Source organism: Centropristis striata, chromosome 11, assembly GCF_030273125.1.
Source record: "Centropristis striata isolate RG_2023a ecotype Rhode Island chromosome 11, C.striata_1.0, whole genome shotgun sequence".
NCBI classification, from domain to species: Eukaryota; Metazoa; Chordata; class Actinopteri; order Perciformes; family Serranidae; genus Centropristis; species Centropristis striata.
This window is the reverse complement of record NC_081527.1, coordinates 29,622,147-29,643,843: the sequence shown is the minus strand read 5'-3', so window position 1 is coordinate 29,643,843 and position 21,697 is coordinate 29,622,147. Positions and strand designations below refer to the sequence as shown.

General features: G+C 38.4%; 1 protein-coding gene and 2 non-coding genes across 4 annotated transcripts in view; 1 reads left to right on the top strand and 2 right to left on the bottom strand.

Moving 5' to 3' along the window:
* Positions 1–21,697, top strand: part of LOC131980086 (contactin-associated protein-like 4) — a 112,497-nt gene that overhangs the window by 61,174 nt on the left and 29,626 nt on the right. For both annotated transcript variants that reach the window (XM_059344246.1, XM_059344245.1), the window contains exons 9-14: positions 428–574; positions 2,009–2,180; positions 11,571–11,677; positions 14,591–14,710; positions 15,682–15,882; positions 20,083–20,245. In XM_059344246.1, coding sequence (XP_059200229.1) covers positions 428–574; positions 2,009–2,180; positions 11,571–11,677; positions 14,591–14,710; positions 15,682–15,882; positions 20,083–20,245 — 910 coding nt within the window. The remainder of the gene's footprint in view (positions 1–427; positions 575–2,008; positions 2,181–11,570; positions 11,678–14,590; positions 14,711–15,681; positions 15,883–20,082; positions 20,246–21,697) is intronic.
* On the bottom strand, positions 6,957–7,039 carry trnal-uaa (transfer RNA leucine (anticodon UAA)). The gene has a single exon. It is a non-coding gene; the product is annotated as a tRNA-Leu (tRNA).
* On the bottom strand, positions 9,033–9,115 carry trnal-uaa (transfer RNA leucine (anticodon UAA)). Its single transcript has one exon. It is a non-coding gene; the product is annotated as a tRNA-Leu (tRNA).

The following is a 21,697-nucleotide window of genomic DNA, read 5'->3' as shown; positions in this document are numbered from 1 at the left end:
TTAGGAAGCATAATCACATTGTACTGATCCTGGCTTCCTTACTCTGGCTACTTGTTGCTATTTGACTTAATTCAGCCATTATTGATCACTTACAAAGCCCTGAGAGGCCTTGCCCCCAGTTATTTAACAGATCTGTTGTTGTCTTATGTCTTTTCAGTGATTTCATTATTGTTGCTGGACTCAAACAAATATATAACTAACAAATATGGCTCTTAAACCCCCTGAACCAAGAAGCGCCTTTCTGTCTGCAGGCTTGCTGTTATTGTTATTTGGTAAACACAGGCAATTAAAGCTTCTTGTTAATTGGAGGAAAGGTCGAGTCTGTGTCCAACAGTTTTGAATAGGGCAGAGGTCACTCTGAACTGAGAAGAGTGCCTGTGACAAGATATAAACATTTCTTTTACAATACTGATTATTATTTTTCCAGGTTCAGCTCTAAATGACGGTCAGTGGCATTCAGTGGAGTTGAACTCCAGACGAGGTCGTCTGACCATCGCTGTGGATAAAGAAGAAGAAGGAGGCGTCGCTCAAGCCGGCCACTCCGTCACTGTTGGAAGTCAACTCTTCTTTGGTGGTAAGATATATAATAATAATATATAATATATATAATAAATAATGTTAACAGACTGTAAGTCAATCACTGAGCTGTTGCACTACATAAAATCAATATCCTTCGTTACACTGGACTTGCCTTGAGAATCTTTGAGTTAATATTTAATAAAAATACAAATAAGTCCTGCTCAGCATAGATAAGTATTCAAGAGTAGTTTTGCTCCAGATAATAAATAAGTAAATATATTTTGTAGAAGGTCTCTGATTGTTAAGCAGTGTTTCAAATTAAATCTTTCATTAGTAGGCATTTTGCCCAAATTATTAATTTAATGTCACAAATTACATTTTTACTCTCTTTGTCCGGATTTAAATGTGTTTCCTTTTCCTTTTGATGTCTGCCAAGGCTCAGGCTTCCATCGTCAATGCAACCCACCTGAATGATTCATATTATTTCATTAATTTATTTTTTCAGTAAGTTTAACTAAAATTGTGTCTTTTCATATTAGAAAAGCAGGCACCTTTTCCGACTACACCTTTTAAAGTATAACTATTGTTGCCGCAATTACAGTAATCATTTAAAAAGACTGTTTCACTGTGCTTTTATGTGAATGTACAATATTTTCCCTGAAATATTAGCATTAATATTTCAAAGTTGTTGACATTTTTATATATTGTGCAGAACAGTTGGTGTCTTCAATACTCACCTCTACAGTCATGTGTGCTCTGAGCCAAATTTAGCTTGTGGCTGTTTTATAATGAAAGCTATAAGTCTGCTTAACCTTTCCCTCCTTTTTCCTGTCATTTCTGTCTTTCCTCTTTCCTTCTATCAGACTGTCCTTTCTCTCTCCTCTCTCCTACTGTTCCCTTTCCTCTCCTCCATCTCACCTGTATTTTTTCTTTCCTTCTTCTGTTTCTTTCTCCACTGGTTTCCTGGCTGCCTCCTTTTTCCTAAATCTCATCTATTTTGTCCTCTCTTTGCTCAGCAGTATTACAGTCCAGGCATGTTCTTTTACTGCCTCAGGCTTTTTATCATCCCGCACACACACTCGCACATTTACACTATCTCCTTTTCCACATTAAAATGGATTACTAAGAGAAAAAAAGTACCCATATTCATTTGATCAAGGCTTGGCCTCTATTTTCATTATTCCAGCTACTTGAAAACACACAAATAACACATTCACAATCTTTGCAGTAAAATACATTCTACTGAGCAAATCACAATATATTTAACCTCTATAGAACCGTATACAGTGTGAGCATTAACCCCTACACTGAAAGAGTTCTAATCATCACAGTGGGTTGTATTCCACTTTTGCTCTGATGTATCTTCCATTTGTGTAAATAGTATCAACAATACTAAAGCTGTAATGGCTTAAACTTGCAGTGCATCACTGTTTTATATTACTGCTGTCATGTTTCTAAACTCACTTTTTTTCTTTGCTTTGCTGCTCAGGTTGTCCTGCTGAAGAAGACAGTCAGGAATGTAAAAATCCCTTCAACATCTTCCAGGGCTGCATGCGTCTCCTCAGTGTGGAGAACCAGCCAGTGGACCTGATCATGGTGCAGCAAAGACTGCTGGGAAATTACAGCCACCTGCAGATCGACATGTGTGGCATCATTGACAGGTCAGAACCATCAGAACTCTCCACTCTCACAGGTCAACCATTGACTCATAGTTTTACCTTGACTTGCATTACTGAGAGATTTAATGCATATGCATCTACCTCTTCCTACGCTACTCTCTAGATAGAGGATGATTGTGTTTTTTCAACCATAAAACACACCATTGGTGATGGTGCACATTAAACACATATTTTGTCAGATGTTGACATTCATCAATGCATATTTTGTGATTTACCACAAGTGGGGGTTCAATCCCAAGTGGGTAATTGCCCACTGGATCTTAAGTCCAATGCCTTAACCACTCGGCCATCCTGGTTACTTACATGGACAAAAATCATGATCTTCGTCAGGGCTAAGCCCAGGATGCAGTTACTGTGCCCTTGCAAAATAGTATCCTGATGGATCTTGTTTGGTCAAACATTTGCGTGTGAGGATATGCACCCTGTCAGAAAATGGCTTAATTCCTGCAAAAGTCTAAAAGTACCTCTAAACTTGCAGAGTTAAGACGAACTCAACTTAAAAATAACAGCCATGCGAGTCCTGACTTATGGACTCTCACAGTAATTCACAAAGCATTATATCTCTAAAAGTCTGGCGAGGTAAGAAGTAGAGCAGAATATATACGTTGTAGTCACACTCAATCAGCTGCTGCAGGTTATTTGTCTCATTGCGTGTGAGTTCTGTTGAAATAGACTGATAAAGAACTTTCAATACACATTTTGTTGGCAACCATTTAATTTGCCATTTAAAACAATCCATTTACTTGGACAAAATATATGATCTCAAGCTTCTTACTAAAAGAAACTCTTCACTGGAACCTCCTGTGCCATTAAGGAGGACTCCTAGTGATGAGAAAAGATCCTTTGTGATTAACCTCAGCTTAAATTGTCAGTTTCTGAAAGAGGAAACACATCAAATTAAACTTTGCTACCAGGAACGGGGTTTGAACAAACAAGGGCCTATGCCTATTGGATCTTAAACCCAATGCCTTAACCACTCTGCCATCCTGGTGACCTTAATTTTTTTGTGGCTGAACAACTCAATACAGAGTGACCAATAATTGGAGTTCTGTCTATGATTTGGGATCCAACTTCTTATGAGACCCAATTTTTCCAGAAGAGAAATTCAATTTTTCTTTTCTTTGACTTTTTGGTAGAGTAATTTGAAAGTGTTTGATCCAGGAAAATAAGAAACAAAAACACAAAGAATCAAAAGTGTTCACTCACAGTCACAGTATTTCCATTAAGGATCAGAGAATTATTGTTCAGAGGAGACCTGAGGTGTGAAATAATCACTGACAGTTTGTTTTATTCCACCTTGTATCTGACAAATCAAGATTTCTCAACAAACAATCAACATTTTTTTTTCTCTCATCTGTTTGTCACTTAAATAATAAGTGTTATTCTCACTTTATCAGCTTTGATTGTGCCTGTTTCAATCAGAAATATTGTGACAATAGAAAGTGGTAGTTTTAAACACAACTGTAAAGCAGCAGTCTTCTAATTTATTACTTTCAATTTAATGTAAAGTTTTCTTCTCATTCCAGCTACATAGAGTTCATTAAGGCCTCATCTCTCAGCTGTGCTATCTAGTACGGACATAAAGACATGATAATGCCTCATCCCCACGCCCATCTAGAATGAAGTACACCTCACAGAGAAAGAGAGAGAGGGAGATACTATCTTACAATATTACCTTTCAGGTTTCTTGAAAAAAATGATAATAACCTTAAGTTCGATATCACATCTAATGATGCAGAATGTAATACACACAAGAACTGTAAAACACAATCTAACAACAATCTAAGTCTACAGCTAATGTCCCTGAGCCAACATGAATGATGTTTAGCAGGCACTTTGTCACAAAGAAAATAATTAGACAACTTAACTGTTTGAACTGATGATGGCACTACATAAAAAGTCATAGGATTTCACATCTTGCATAGCCAAACTTATCTCCACAAAAAGGTCTGGCTCAACCCATCATTCACACTAAGAGGAAAAAAACACCTAGGGTTTCCTTTCTGTATTTTTCTTTAAACCAATCACCATTGTCATGACCCGGCTCGAAGGAGATGACAAAAACAGGAGAGACGCAGTGCATAGCTGATAGAAAAATAGATTTATTTAGATAAAGTAACAAAGCCTAAAGTAACACAAGCATGAGATGTGTATGTCAGTGTGGGTGTATTGATCATGTAAGGTAGGGTGTTGTAAAGTGGAAATGAATGAAACGCCAAAGGAACCCAAAAAGGTGCTGGCGAGGGAAGCGAGAGAGAGACAGACCTAACAGCCAGCTGCCCTTTTTATCCAGCTGCAACACCGGCCCCAGGTGCTCCAGATCAGGTTGATGGAATCAGCTGATCACCTCGGAAAAAGGCAACCAATTACATCACCAGAATGAAAAAATAGGCGGGGCTGTCACACCATCATCTTGAACGAGGTTAAACCCAGGATGCAGTGACTGTTCCCTTGCAAAATAGTGTCCTGAGAAAACTTGATGATGGAACATTTGCGTGTTGGTATGTGCACCCTGGCATAAAAAGGCTGAATTCCTGCAAAAGAAAAATGCAACATAAAAAACGAAAATAGTTTCCTCACTTATCACATCCAAGGCGGACACTACCAGCACCTTGTTTTTTCCCGCCATGTCTCTTTAGCCTTGCTAGCTCACTGCAGATGATAGGCAATGCTTGGAATATGAAACTTTTTACATAAACGATGGGCAAACCTGGAAGAATGCCCCTGTTTGACAGCAAGTATTATAAATATATTATCTGTGTGTCTTTAAAACCATTTACTGAAAGAACCAAGCAGGCCTGCCTTACTGCACAATCAAAATCGTTATCAAACCTTGCCATTTTGAGCGTGAAGGTTGCTATTGTTTTATATTAACAGAGATATTAAAAACATATCACACAGATAGCAGGAGGGGTGGATAATTCTGTTCAAATTAGGCGGCCAATGGCAGGCTTACACCAATAGTCTACAATCTGTGAGTAAGATTATAGGATCACCAAAGTTATAACAATTCATCCTGAGAGGGATATAGAAGTCTAATGCAATCCATCCAATACTTGTTGAGGTATTTTAGTTTGGGCTCAAGAGATGGTCTTTACTCAGGCAGACCAACATTGCTTACGCTTAAGCCAAGACAGAAAACGTTATTATAAATGATTAAAGTTATCACCTCGACATATGATAGAGAAAGGCAGAACGACATGCAGAACAAGTGAGGACCAAGAGTTAATCTTTTTTTGTCATTTCCATTTTCATCTCTGTAAGAGTCATTTGTTATTATTATCAGAGATCACGAAAGTAAGTCATGTGGAGCAGAACCGATTGCCTGCTGTCTCATTGTCAAACTAAAAGGCACAATTAAAGGGACTTTTATTATAACGATTATAAGCCAGCAGACACACACACACTCACACATCCAACTAGGTAGATGAATACAGCTACACACAGCAGCCACATCCTGACCAGAGAAATAGAATCTGCTCCAGTGGGTTCAATTAAATAACTTCCACATTTATTAGATTATTATCCAGTAGAATATCCAGTTCTTGCAAATATCTGCTCACTGGAATAGAACAAGAGAAAAATCATGGCTCCCACTGTATGTTCCCTCATTGTAACCGTTGATTAAATTCGGGGTCCATTGGATATAAAGATTAAGGTAAAATGAAGGTATAAAGATACTTTCCTCTTAACTCAGAGCAGGGTTTAACATCTGTGTTAGTGTGTCTGAGCAAAGACTTAATAGCAGTGCAACCCCATGCAATGAGTAATATAAAAGCAGCCAAGCATTTAATAGACTTGACCCATCAGTCTTGTAGCGGGGCTTTAACTGAATCAACACTCCGATCTAATTTACTTCATTTCTAACCCGTGTTCACATTGTACAATCAGAAGTCAACAGAAGCCCATCCATTTCCTGTAGAGGTGAACAACCTGGGAAATGAGAGCAACAAGAACCAGGTCAGCCATTCAAAGTTCTCCAGTTTTCTATGTTTCCTCTGAACAATGGCAGGAAACCAGCTTGATTGGAATGAAAGCTCAAAAGGTACATGTTCTTACTTTAACCCTCTGGAGTCCACAAAAACTAAGCGATGTTGAGCCCTGCTGTCAGCTTCTCTCTAAAGTACTGGCTTGAAACGCCATGCCAGTTTCTGTTTGATGATGATAAGCAGAGAACAACCGGAGTCATATATTTAGAAAAGAAATATAGAAATAGATGTAATCCTAATTTTACCAGCATTGGTCAAATCTGAACTGAATTTCTGTCATCCTTAAATGTTTTCAGAAATGCATTTTTGTGTCCTGTTTAGATGTAATTTGAGAAAGTTTGTGACTAGGCCACAGCCTCACTGCTATGATTTATTGTAGACTTATCTAGGGGCAAATTGGTCTAATGACCTGAAAGGCTTGCAACTAAGGGCAATACAGTTGAATGGTCAGTCTTGGGTTTGAACCCACATGGGTATTCTTAAGTTATTGAAATTTAAGTCCAACACCTTAACCACTCCGCCATCCTTGTTTCCAAGGATTCACTGCAGACTAAACGGAATGAAGCATGTTTCCTGTTTCACTAACAAACTTTGTTCTATACATTGTTCTTGCATCTTTACTGTACTTGATAAATCCACTTAATGTCTATTTGTGATCTGTGTGAGAGATAAGGCTGTCATGATTTTAAGGGGGGTAAAAAATTGAGAAGTCGTCGTGTAAGTCACCATAAATGTATGTTGTTTCTGTCACAAATGAACACTAACATGTTACCAGGAGTGGGGTTCGAACCCACGTGGGCATATGCCCATTGGATCTTAAGTCCAACGCCTTAACCACTCGGCCATCCTGGTATTAAATTTCAATTTTTCAAGCAAAGAAGCGAAAAACCCAAAGCGGGATTTAAATAATGGAGACATTTGTCCATTGTGTTTTAAGTGCTATGCTTTAACCAATATTATTAATCAACAACCCATTGACACTTTTTAACTAAATGTGACATAGCATGGATGTTTAAGGCCTAAAATATACCTTTTTCACGGTAGACTGTATGAAAGAAGTGGACGTCGCTTCCAGGTCTGAAAAGTGAAGCCAATGCAGAAGTTCCTTATATATGCATTCTTTCTAATGGCCAGCAGGGGGAAACTTTACTGTTTAAAAAAAAAGGGGTTATAGAGGGCGATGAGAAAATGACCCTACTTCTTACTTGATTTACTACCTCAGTAAACATTCTCATAATGACTTTATGGTGTTTATTTTGTACAGAGTAAAACAGAAGATACAGCAGAGTATTTAGGATGTGGCTACCTTGTAATTGACAAGCTCAATAGCTGACAAGCTCAAGATTAATGGACTACTCATTTAGGCAAAAGTGATGAACCAACTGTGAACTCGTCAAGAGTCAGAAAGAGATCAGACGTCTCTACAGCCAGAGTTTGATTACATGAACACTGATTACAGCCCTGAGACCATGCCACACTCACACAAACATTAAATATATCAAATAAAAGAAGTGTGTGGTAATGTGAATTTAAAGCGAAAGCTAAGTGCTTTATCTGCAAGGGTCCAGCATACTCTTAGATTAAAGCAGTGTAGAAATAAATGGGGGTAAAAAAAACTACACTGTAGCAGGCAGGCAGACTGCTGAGGCAGTGTTTTTATCGAAGTAGAAAGAGATGCTGTAGATTCTGCACAGTCATCTGTTTTTTCTTCAATATTTTTGCCTGGGTTTGGGCAACCACACTCAAACACAGTTAAATATGTTTATAAAAGTAAATACACTCTCTATAATATGCATTTAGCAATGTAAAGACTGAAAAAACACAACACAGATCCACTACCAAGCTCTGCATACACCAGTGAAGTAAATTTGTGTGTGTGTGTGTGTGTGTGTGTGTCTGAAACCTCCTGGAGGTGCCAGCCGGTCTTGCAACAGATGGAAAGCAACCGGTGAGGATAAACACAGTGTTACTCATCGTCTCCTGTCTTTTTCTCAGCAGAATGAGGTCACAGAATGACTGTGAGTTGGCCCGTCACAATAATTACAATATCGACTTATGAAGCTCAGAAAAAAGTTATCAAGGTCTTGTCCATTTATAGTGTGATATCGCCCGTTTGTGTTTATATTTGTGTTTGTTTACATGAGAATATCGCCAACATTTAGCCTACATGAAACCATAAAAACAGCAGGGATTTCCCATCCATTGTAAGTCTTGGCCACAGGGCCAATGCATTTTTTAAATTATTATGAACAGAAAAAAAGCTGCTGAGACACATTTTGCTGTCATTTCTGGTCGAGCTGCTTCTGTCCTCTTGTCTGCTCTCTGTTTTACACACACAACTAAATATTAATTGCTCTTTAAAAAGGGTGCACGAGCATTATAATGCTATTAAATTGTCTTAGAATGACAGTAATGTCCTGTATCGCAGTTATTTCTTGGAAAATAGATAATCCAACAAAAAGTGGTTATTGTGTCAGGTCCGCTGTAAACTATTCAAAAGTGCTTAACATCTGTTGCTGTTGTCACAAAATGTTTTTTTTTACATGCACAGACGTTTCTGCGTCCAAGATTTCTAACAATGGAGGTGAATGGGATTTGTAAGTGGGGTTCACATGGTTGATTAAAAAAATCAAAGCAGCATGTTTACAGGGTAGTCATTACTCAACAGAGACCTCTGTTTGACTTTGTGTTTTGGTCAGTGCTTGACTTTTGTTGAGGTTAGAAGACATTTCTAAGCTAACATTAGCTAGTATTGCGGCTGTAGTGGACCTGCCGTGAGAAAGGTTTTAATCTCTTTCAGTCAGGTACCCTTTGTAATATAAACTCTCAAGTAGTAGAAATATTCTACCAGGAGTGGGGTTCGAACCCACGTGGGCATTTGCCCATTGGATCTTAAGTCCAACGCCTTAACCACTCGGCCATCCTGGTCCTTTGGTAGCTTGTAAAGTACATATAATGACTCCATGGTCAATTGTCTTGTGGAAAAAATATTAGGTGAGTGCAACTTTAACAGAAAAGAGAAAATACCCGTTGTGGGATTTGAACTCATGAAGACTTTTGTCCATTTTAGCTCCACTTTTTGTTTTATTTGCAGATATCTAAATGACAAAGTGAGAAGAGAGTCTGGATTTTCGGGAAACGATAGTCATAGCACCTATAGTCATCGGTGGTACAGTTTTCTTTGAGGAGAGTGGAAATATTGGATATATTCTGCAGAATGCTTTGTATGCAGTTGGCATGATCTTCTAACACTGTCTGCCTGCTGCATAGATATTTGCTTTCTCATAGTAAACCACTCACTTCTTCTTTCAAAATGACCCAATCATTGGCTTTTATTAAAAAGGAACCATGGCCTTCAGGATAGAATCGCATTGACACATGTCTGACAGGTTGATGTATAATCTATGAGCAGTGCAAGTATGAATGCCTTTTCTCCCATAGTTTTTCATTTCATATGTATTACCTGAAATCCCTTGGTAGCTTCTAAGCCTCCTATATACACTATAAAGTACTATAAATCATCTATATGCAGAGAAAGAAAAACACAACATAAAGTGCCTTATTTCGAATGTCACAATTTCATTTTCAGTGTCAAATAAATGTACTTTAACAATCGCTGCCACCCTCCTTCAGCTCCCTCCGTCCCTCTCCTCCCTCCCACACAGGACTGATGTCATGATGGTTACAGCAGTATGATATTTATCTATAAATAACACAGAGAGCTTCAGTGAAGTCTCATGGGAGCTGGATTCATTTAAAGAGCTTCTTCAAACAGTGTGGCAGCTCTTCAGAGGAGCAGCTCAGTTCAATCAGAGAAGATCTGCTGCTGAGAAGAAGTGAAAGGATATTTTCTATTCAGCAGAAAACTTTTCCTTTTTTATATAAAATGAAAGCAACATCTAAAGTGAGGAAGTAATGAAAATATTCTTTTGATCTCTCTGAGGAAAGGTGAAAGGTGTGTTTCAAATGAATATTCTGCAGAAGTCATTTAACATTCAATAAAAGGAAGCTATATTTTTTTCCACCAACTTTATAAATACAAAAACTGATATTAAAAATGAAAGACGTTCTATTTGATGTTCCATTCCTAAATAACCTTGAAGAGCTTTGACTAAAAGGTTTTTTCCCTCCGTGAAATGGGAAGCTGCAATTCAGGCTCATTTAGTTTAATGAAGTAGTTTTATATCTTTGAAAGGTGGTGGGAGTTTGAAAGCATGGTTTCCACAATCGTCTGCATTTTTATAAAGATGAAGCAGGCTGGGCTAATGATGGTTAGAAAGAGATGATCTATAACCCCACAGTCAAATGACATTCAGTGCCATTAAATGCCCATTTATATTTTAGTTTTACCACAGTGAGGTAGATGTTTGAACATGTAGACACTTGAAAAGTCACTGATTTTGCTTCAGTTTCCTACAATGCTGTCGGATGCACAATGGCCAATTAGTATATATATATATCTCATACTTGTAGCATCCCTGCAAGTTTATATATTTTTATATTGAGTACCTTACAATTGTAAAATTAAAATGAACAATAAGGTACATATGTAGATAAACAAAGAAAGAAAGAAAAATATATATATTAAAATTATAAATTAACTTATAAAATTGATCCAGCAGAATATTGTGTTTTAGCTGGACTACAGCAAAGCAGGGGCCAGTCCTTAAAACATGAAATGTCTATAAATGAGTGAGTGATGAAGTTACACCATATTTGTCATTGCTCTTTTAAAAACTGAAAGGCAACAATGTTTCCACTATGGACGTCTATGCCTTGGCGATCAATCAATTGATCTTCTTTCTCATCCAAGACATGGTTGTTGTTGCTGCACATCATGCTTATTACTCTCCCTGTAAAACTCTTCTCTATACATCTGTATTTCCTGTATATGCCTGTTTAACGGGCTACACAATGGTGTAGTGGTCCTCACCGTGTCAGCGTAAGAGTGGTGTGTGATGGACTTAACTTCTAGAGGTAAGGTAGTTACATAGGTGAAGTATCTTCTCAAAACTTTATTAATCAATCTCTTCCAAACATATCATAATGAAAATTAAACCACAATTAACAAAGGATTGTGTCTGAAAACAGAATTATTCCAACTTCATGAGCGGCCGTGTAGAAATGATGATTTCACACAAAATATGTACTCCTGACATTAAAAGATGAAAGAAAAAGCTGCCTAATGCCTTCTTTGTTATTTGGCAGCAGATCCAGGAGAATTGTTTCAGAAATGTTGAGATGCCAAAACAAGCAAACTCTAATTAAAGTTATTAAAATTGTGCTTCATCTCTCTCTCTCTCTCTCTCTCTCTCTCTCTCTCTCTCTCTCTCCCTCCCTCTCTCTCTCTCTCCCTCTCTCTTTCTCTCTCTCCATCTCTCAGGTGTTCTCCCAGTCGCTGTGAACACGGTGGCCGCTGCAGTCAGTCCTGGACCGTCTTCCACTGTAACTGCTCTGAGAGCGGCTACAGTGGAGCCACCTGCCACAGCTGTGAGTCAAACATCAACACATGACCGCCGAGATAGATAGACAGACGGGTAGAGATGAGAAAGGGACCACATTCAGAATGAGGCAGCGAGTCAAACAGAATAATAAACACCTCCTGCATAATTTAAACTGAGAGGCAGAGCAAAGAAGAAGAAATGAAATTAGATGAAACATCCTGAGGTACAAACCTATTAAAACATATTAACACATTAAACAAAGATCATAAAATTCAAGTTTATTTGGATGGCAATCTTTAAATTCTGCTTCATACATAATGCAACAAAAACATTAAACAGGACTCACAAGTAAACAACAAAACATGCACCGAAAAAACAGCTTAGTTGTGCCTGCTGATTGTTTAATTGAATGAAAGACATAAAAATGTTACTAGTATTGTTAATGTTTAGGGTACGACATTACTTGCAATTGCAGTTTGTGAGGAAAAAGAGTTTGTTTGTTTCATTTTGTTTACATTGCACCCTGTGCACATTTAGGATTAATATTTTTCTTTACAAGCTGGATCTTATTTTTGTTGTTTCGGCCATTATGTCGGTTGGCAATAAAAAAAATCTGCATGAGGAAATGAATAACTGAGATCTGAGAAGAAAGTTCCACTGCTAAAAAATAAGTTAAGCAAAACCGGAAACACAAGCAGTCAGACGATGAGACTGGTTCATAACAAACCTAAGACAAACTTTTTTACCAACACTATCTGTTAGTGAGCATCCATGACAGTTTTAGAGACCAACTTCATTGTGTAAAGGTGATTTGAGGAGGATGCTCCTTGTTAATCTGCAGTCCCTGCTCTCCAGACTGCAGGGCACAAGGGTTGTTTAGTTGAAAATGTTACTCTAACTCTAATCAGCCTGACTCATTAATCTGGTTAGCTGACTGAAGTTTGTGCAATTTAGAATCTATGGCCTGACCGTGGCTCTGAAATATCTGCAGCCTAACTGCTGAGTATTGAGAAAACTGTGGTGCTGTCCGTGGTGCTGAAGTAGCAGATGGATTTGTAATTGTTTGTCGGTACGGGGGGTGGGCATGTGTGTATTTGTCGGTCTGTTTTTAACTGTTCACAGCTTATCTCACATTCTACTGGATCAATCAGTCTAATTATTTTTGTGGGAAAATTTACGATTTTTCTACATGCTCAAGGACCTCTTGTGGTTTACTATATTTGAAACACACGTACCAGTTGGTAGAGGCAAATGTCACAGAAGTGAGCAGATTTAACTTTTCTGTGGGTGGATTGTTCAGGATTTATTTAAAAACTCCTCGTTTTTGAGTAATGAGTATTGAGTTGGATCAGTGTTTTCTTTGTTTAGTCATGTGTTTTCTTGTGCTTGTATTGACTCACAGGTGGAGGTCTAGGAGGTGAGTGGGAGCAGGCAGTAAAAGCTAGATGGTAAACCTACATTTGGGTAAAAACTGCAGGTCCTGGGATTTAGCTAGCGATGACTAGAAGGACAGAGTCAACAACTTGAGTTAAAAAGAAGATTAAAGCAGGTCATGAACCTCTGATAGAGACATCAGCTGAACAGAAAACCAGGACAATAACAAAGCAACTCTTACTACCAACCAAATGTATCCATATGAATTAGATTTACCATCTTTTAGGAATCTTTCCACACATTTCCTGTAATTTGGCAAACCGAATCCACCAAAGAACACAGTTAAAGTGTTATTTACTTCTGTCCAGGTATTCACCCCTGAGACAGGGGCAAGATTCAACTACTCTTTGTTCATGAGGGCATAGGGAGACACACCTGGTGGAGATCTGCACTCCTCTAGTTCAATATAGTTTAAGTGATGTTGCCATGTTTCCAGATCTCTTTATTTAACTTTTGAGTGCCATATTAGCACAATGAACAGGCATTATGGTCAGAACTCATTTCATTTAATTTCATTTATTCAGATCTCCATTAGCAGTGACCTAAGCTGCAGCTATTCTTCTTGGAGTCCACCCAAACACTGTGAACATTATAAGCTGCATAATCACATTACATAAATAAGCACAAAATGAACAACCACCAAACACAGTATCAGTAACAATAACAAAAACAGGACAATATTCACACATATATTTTAAATCTGCACATCATTTTGTTCCAGTGGAGGTTACGGTATTAAAAATGTATGTGAGTGATATGATGAAGGTTAATGAGACTGTAGCCGTGACTAAACTGCCAAATACTGAGTGAATAAATGGAACCGCAGCAGTGAGGTGAGATCTACCAGTTCTGAGCTGAATCCCTCGAGTCAAATCCCTGAAACCAGAAGAGGAGAGTTTCCCACACGGTTCACCGGTAGTCTCATTTTTATGGCTGATGTTTCTTTGAAAGCCTCTTTCTAACCACACTGAGTGAGGGAATATAGTGAATAAAAGGCCTTTGGCTGCAGAGAAGAAGGAGAGAGATAAACAGGAGTGTGTGGGAACCTTCAGATATGGATTTGACTTGAAGGGTTTGATTCTTTGATTGCAGAGGATGCTCTGGTTTGTGTGTGTGTGTGTGTGTGTGTGTGTGTGTGTGTGTGTGTGTGTGGGGAGAGGAGGGAGGAAGACTTATGGAGACAGAGAGGAAGAAGCAGGCTGATAGAGGTCTAAAGTTTTATTTATGAGTCGTTGTACTCCCATCAGTCATTACTGTCCTCTCCAGTCGGATTAATCTTCACGTTATGGGACGCAGCTGCAGAAATAAAACTTAAGATGATTGTCTTCTCTCTGGTTATGAGACGGTGATTCAGTGGCGGCAGCAGCCATAATCCTCCTCAGTGTGCAGTCTTCATCCTCTCACAGCTCCTGTATATGTGTGTGTGTATGTGTGTGGCTCCTGTACATGTGTGTGTGCGTCTGCCAGCTGATGTGTTGATGGCGACGTGATTCATGTTGAGCTGATCTCATTATTTTCCTCCCAGCTGTGTACGAACAGTCCTGCGAGGCGTACAAACACAACGGCAACACGTCGGGACAGTTTTATATCGACGTGGACGGCAGCGGACCAATCAAACCACAGCTGGTCTACTGCAACATGACAGGTGACACACACACACACACACACACATACACACACACACACACACACACCTCCCATCATCACTCACTGTTTTTTTATGATTAACATTTACATAATTGTAAGTGATGATGCTGCTCTCATCAAGCTCTGATCCACTTTATCTTCCATCCCCCATTTATCTTCTCTTTTTCTTCTGTGTCTTGGCATTTGTTTAATCATATAAATGTGAATAATAAAGTCTGCCTGCTCCATATTATTTGTGTAGATGTGTAATTCTTAACAGAGATTAAATTATTTTTATAGTGTTTGTTTTTTTCTATTCTCTCTGTATCTGTCACTCTGTTTTTCTTTCTTTGAAGTTAAAGTTCAAAGAGACTTAATTTATTTAGTCTATATTTATGCAAGGAAGGTTGACAGAGAACACAGTACATCCTTATTTGCTGGCCTGTTAGTAGTCACACTGACAAATAAAGTAACAAGAGTGGATAGTCATTCATATAACAGAATAACAGACAATTAACAAGATAGTTTAAGACGTAATTAATGCAGTTGACAGGCAGGTATGAGGATTACTGAAGGTAAAATGATTTTTAGGTTACATTGCATATTATTCATTGGACTTGCTGCACTAACAAAAAGCAGTTTTTCCCAGATCAGTTCTGAAGCTTTAGCCAGTCAATTTGTTAAGAATACTTTCTGCATCTTTGTAGAGTTAGATGAGAAGATTGATGCAATTTTGCAGGAGTGGTATTGATCTTCTCATCTTTGCAAGACATATAATGAGCTTATATAGTAGCATTGCAGGTGACAGAGCAGCAAAGATGAGACATAAGATGTAGATTGCTGCTCTTTGCATTAATGGGTAAAGCTGTTGTTGCAAAGACAAGTACATGATACAACATACATGACAAACAAGAAAGAATACTTAACACAGTAGTCAGTAATTAGCAGGAATATACAGAAATTAATATTTATCGCTCTATTCCCCAACAGAGGAGAACACCTGGATGGTGATTCAGCACAACAACTCAGAGCTGACCAGACTCCGACCGTCTCCAGGTGTAAACCAGCATTCAGTTCACTTTGACTACTCCACTGAAGAGGAGCAGCTGTTGGCCGCCATCAGCCAATCAGAGCACTGCCAACAGGAGCTGTCCTACCACTGCAGGAAGTCCCGCCTCCTCAACACTCCAGGTAAAGCCTCTTGTGTTCAAACTCATAACTTTACAGTAACAGTTTGATATTTTGGGAAATGAGCTCAGTTTCTTCTTTGTAAAGACTTAAATAAGAAGATTGATAAAAATTAATAAGCATTCTCCTGTCTGTGCCAGTTTATTTCTTGGCTGGAACCTGTAACTTTATGTTGCACGGTTCAGTTGAAACTGCTCAGTGCCAAGAAGTAGTCTGGCAAATGACCCACCAGTAATAAGGCAAATTAATATTTTTAATTAAATTATTAAATATTTATGATTAAATATGTGTTGATAAAATGTGTTAATTAGTGAGCTTTAGAGGTGCTGAGAGGCAGATTTTGTCACTGTAGATAGAGAGATAGACACATTTTTGCTGTTTTCTTCATATTTTGACAAATTTTGTTACCGACCATCTGAGAAAAAATACAGAATAAAGTTGTTTTATAATTCCTTACAACTTAAACAGCTTGAACCATGAACTCTGCCGGAGCCCAAATGTGATTCTGTTTAACTTGTATGTCTGTCATTATGCTACTTTTGTTAGCAATCTGATGTAATCTAAATCCCTTGAATCTTTAATCTTATCTTGGGGAGAGTACTACCGTTTTGTTTCCTCTTTTTTCTCCTTGATTCTTCTCAACTGCAAATTTCAATCAGAAAAGACTTTAAACAAGAAATTCTTCTTAATTAACTTGTTGGGTTGAATAAAAGTTAATGAAAGCTTCGTTAAAGAGGCTCTCTTCAGCTGGGACTTCTTCTCGACCAGGAAGAACAAAATCATTGTGCTCTTTGAAGCGTATTCTTCTCTTTCACGAATGATGAGACAAATTGATTGTTGAGGATTTGTTTTATACCTCCTCCTTTTTAGTAATGACTATTGAGTTAGATCAGTGTTTTCTTTGTGTAGTCATATGTTTTCTTGTGTTTATATTGACTGATGGGTGAGTATTGCAAAAAGAGGGAGAATCACTTCGATCACCAACTTCTATTGAGTTTGTCTTGGTAGCAGCTAATCCAACAGCTTGCATTTTCATCCAAGTCTATACACAATAAAAAAAAGCTGTGAGACAAACCAGGGACATGTGTACATGTTCGAAGTATGGTTCCAGGTTTGTCAGACTGTCAGTCAACCACTTTAGTCCAGACTGTATCTCAACTAGTTTTGTCTCCTAAATTGTTTCAGCAATATTTGGGTTGACATGTGTTAACCAGATTTGGTGCTTAATTTTTTACCATAATCGGCCACTTAAAAATTGAGGGGAAAATGGTCAAATATAGCCCCAAAATTCCACATTCAGACACTCAAACATCATAGAAAGATTCATGCTGTGATTTGGCTTCCAAAAGTTTTGACATTTTAGAGATTTCTGTATTGTCATCAATAATATGGTGAGCATGTTTTTTCTGTAAACTGCTCCTTATTGTTAATATACCTGTGAAGGTCATACATCATCTGAATGCTCTAGCTCTGTAGTTTATGGTTTTGAAGTTTCATGAGGCTGTGGTTATCCTAGAGGTCACATCAGCTCATTTTATTCAGTAAGGAGGTTTAAAAATATCCCTACAACGAGATGGCTATTATAGGGAGTAACGTCATCATTCATTAATAAAATGGGCTCATTGAATCTCGGCTTCCCAGTGATTTTCAATAAACAGACTGTTTAAGTAGACGCCGTGCAGAAAATTTTAAATACAAAAGACGAAAAAATAACACATTTGTACTGTGTGCATGGGAGACTTGTGGGTAATTATAAAACCTATTATTATTCAGATATCTTGGGGTCTTGCCAGTCTTTCTTTCGCTAAAAGGTGGACTTAGGTATTCCATGTTCAAATGTTTCAAAATATCCACTGTGACACGCAGGCTTTCTCAAGAAGCTGAAGAGGTGAAGCCACAATATAAGTGCCTTTCTAACACTCAAGGACACTGTACAATAGTTTAAACAAGACAAAACAGGGAATGAAAACAAGACGCAAGAAATAAAACAAAACAAAGAAAGTGCAGTTACAGATAATAATAAAACAAAGAAAGAAAAAAAAAGTAGTGCAGAAGTCCTGTGTTTCGGATGTCTGGTGGGAGTGAGTTCCAGAGTTGGGGGGCAGAGCGGCAGAAGGCTCTGCTCCCCATAGTGGTGAGGCGGGAGGAGGGTACAGAGAGGTGCATGGAGGAGAAAGATCGGAGGGAAAGGGAGGAGGTGGCAATGTGGAGGAGATGGGACAGATAAGGAGGGGCGAGGTTGTGGATGGCCTTGGAGGTGTAGAGGAGGATTTTGTAGATGATGCGAGATTTGACTGGAAGCCAGTGGAGTTGCTGGAGGACGGGGGTGATGTGGTGGAATGAGGGGCTTTGATGATGATGCGAGCAGCAGAGTTTTGGACCATCTGAAGTTTATTGAGGAGCTTGTGAGGGAGATCAAAGAGGAGAGAGTTGCAGTAGTCAATGCGGGAGGTGACAAGACTATGGACGAGTTCTTCAATATTTAGTCTGATAACTGATTAGTAAATAGACATGAAAAGAGGTAATCAACCACAATTTGGATGACAAAACAAACATTTAAAGTAATTTGTCAGGCATTCACTGGTTCCCAGTTATACAGTGGACATCCACATATATATTGATGGCAGTGGTGGTTCTACACAGGGGCCTTCAGGGGCCACTGCCCCTGTGAAGAAGCCCTTGGCCCCTGCTGTGGCCCCTGTGTTAAATTAATAATAAAATGATCAATTTATAACGATGAACGACCAATTGTTTGTTCAAACAATATCTCATTGTACACAAAAGGAACCCATAATGTGTACATTGTATAATAGTTTAATTGTGCAATAAAAACTAAATATAAAGATCATTCTCACTGTACTGCACTTTCAAAATCATAAAAAAGTAATTGTGCACAAAAATTAGAAATGTCATTGTTGTACAAAAATAATTGTTAATGTTGGTAAGTCTCATTGCTTCAATCAATGTAGTTCTTCCAAATATACTTAAATGTGACTTTTAGCTAAAATAAAGGTTTTGAATGCTTATATATAAGTTTTGACGTTTTTTAATGTGCCCCTCTGATTAAACACTGGCCCTTCCTTGGTCCCCAGAGTAAAATTGGTCTAGAACCGCCACTGATTGATGGCAAGGACACATCCTCAAAGTTCTCCTCTCCTGTTGAAATACAGAGGCTATAAAAGAGAAAAAATTGAGTTTTGCAGCTTTTTGGGGGGACAGATAAAAAAATGATGGATGAAAATAGTGAAAGTGGCCGAAAAGGAAGAATAGGAACAGAGACAGAAGTCCCATTATAAACCCCTCCTGCTGCTCTCCGGGAAAATAAAGAAGTGCTGACTCAACGGAGACCTTTCCAATCACCTTCTCTCAGTCCTCTCCACCTACGCATTCTCACAATGCAACATACATTTTTCACTGTATACTATCACCGCCCTCCATCCAAAAACAATATATTCAGCATTAGGGGCAGCAGCTGGCAAACATCCCTCCGCTTCAAACACTGGATTCATCTCAGGAGGCTGAGAGATGGGGACTCTTTCAGCTATTTTCTCACAAACCCGTTCATCTCAGGACACAATATGGCTCGCAGAATTTCCATAGAGAGTCAATCGGTGTAACTTTTGTGTCCTGCAAGCATCTTTTGGCTGATTATGGACGGCCGCAAGAGGCTGCACTTTCCTGAGTAATGGTCTTGCAAAGTTTTGACCCGTAAAAACAAGCTGTATCTTTTAGATAGATTTCTGTTGCTTTAGTTTCTCTTATGATAACCTCATTTGTTTAAATTAAGCGAGCCAGTGTGCACTTATGAGGCAGCATTCATTACCAGAATGTTAACAGAAACACTCAATAAAATGATTTCTAAGTCAGAAATAATAGATTTTTTTCGACAAGATTAATTTTTCAGGCTGAAATGTGTTGACAAAAAAGTTTTAGCAATCAACTTTTTCCATTCAGCCATGAAAAATATCTGCTGGGAGAAAAAAAAATCCATCAGGACATGACAAAGAGTCAAATTTGTAAGGCTGCCCCCTATTAGTCTATTGGTCCACTTATCAGTATTATCGTTTTTGTCAACTGCAAATTTGTCGAAAAATGTTTTTATTGCTTTTTTTTAATGCTAACTGACTTATTTCTAAGAATAATCACACATGAAACAGTCAGTGTTGAGAGATGGGTGTGTTTGCTTGTGTTTGTGTGTTTCAGAGGGCTCTCCGTTCAGCTGGTGGCTCGGTGGTCCTGGTGCTGGTCGTGTCCAGACTTATTGGGGCGGAGCTCAGCCAGGCAGCCAGCAGTGTGTCTGTGGCCTGCAGGGCGACTGTGTGGACCCACAACACTACTGCAACTGTGACGCCGACCGCACAGAGTGGTACTGAAATTAATAAATATATACACACGGTTAGAATTAGTTTGTTATTTGAGCTGACGAGTTGGCTCGAATCATTAAAGTTTGGCTGATTATTTACACAGAAAATACTTGTTTAACTCCTGTTGTAGATCATTTTGTTGTTAAGGTGATGATTTCACTTCTTGCAATTATTTTGTGCCCAAATCCTCTGTTGAGACCCATTCCTCTCTCTCTTTCTAATTTGTTTGTTGTTATATTTCTTTTGTTTTTTCAAGTTGCAGTCCATTCTGTGACAATACATTTAACTTGAATGCTGATGATTATGCACCCATGGGTGCTCGCAATACAGGAGCCAACAGCGATGTGCCAAGTAAAAAAATGGGATAGCCTAAAATAAAGAAACATAACAGGCTTATTCGATTTAAATTGGTTGCATTTTTAAATTCTGGCTGTTTGACACCTTTTACAATACATTCAGGAAAAGATGCAGCAAATACTTACAGCAAGATTATGCAAACTACCTCAAGAATTACAAATAATACATAAAATAAAAAAATAAATATATTTATAGTGACACATTTATTGTATGTTAGAAATGTTATTTTGCATGAACATTAACTTGGACAAATCCTTTATATTGCTCTGTCCTCTTCAGTTATTGTAAGCATTGCTTCCTTTTGGCTTTAATGGCAAACACGATCACCTTGAAAGAAATGTGTAGGATTTATTAAAGGGACTGTTATATTTTGACCAATCCTGCTTCCTCTATCACACCTCAGTTCCTTCTTTTTTACCATCTCTCGATCCGAACTGTCAAATTATTCAATGCTGACATTGTTTTCTACAGACCAGTCATCAGATCCTCAGAGTGTGTGAAGATACACCGCTCACTTTCAGTCCTGGAAAATTCTCACCTGACAACAAGATTGGCATGTAGATTATCAGAGGTGCATGAAGGCGAACATGGGTGTAAACGGACAGAGCTGCTCACTCAGCTGTCTGTCTGGAGGGCTCTTTTAGAAAATAGCTGTCACAGAAATTGGCATAGATGGAGTGTTGAGTGTCAGGACGGGCATGATACGATCTGGCTCACTATTAAGATTAAATGGAAAATTGTCTAAGAGACTGCACAGGTTGTTATAAAGTGCTGCAGGGATGAGTTTCTTGTGGAATCGCCCTGGTTCCATCAACATAAAGCCAATGGGATTTTTACACTGGATTTTTGGATTATTGCTGAAATAAGCTCTGTGGCAAACAAAAGTCTATGATATTTCCATGTTTTCTTCAGCATGATAATCTTTAGAAATGAATTAATGATTTCTGTAAAACATAAATGCAAACGCCAGAAGTAAAAAGCTACATTCACACTGCAGGTCTTTGTGTTTGGCTGTTCACATTATTTTTGAAATGTGGCTTATATCGGACTGCAGTGTAAACAGTTAACAGTCCTGAACTGACCCGCATGACCCCGCA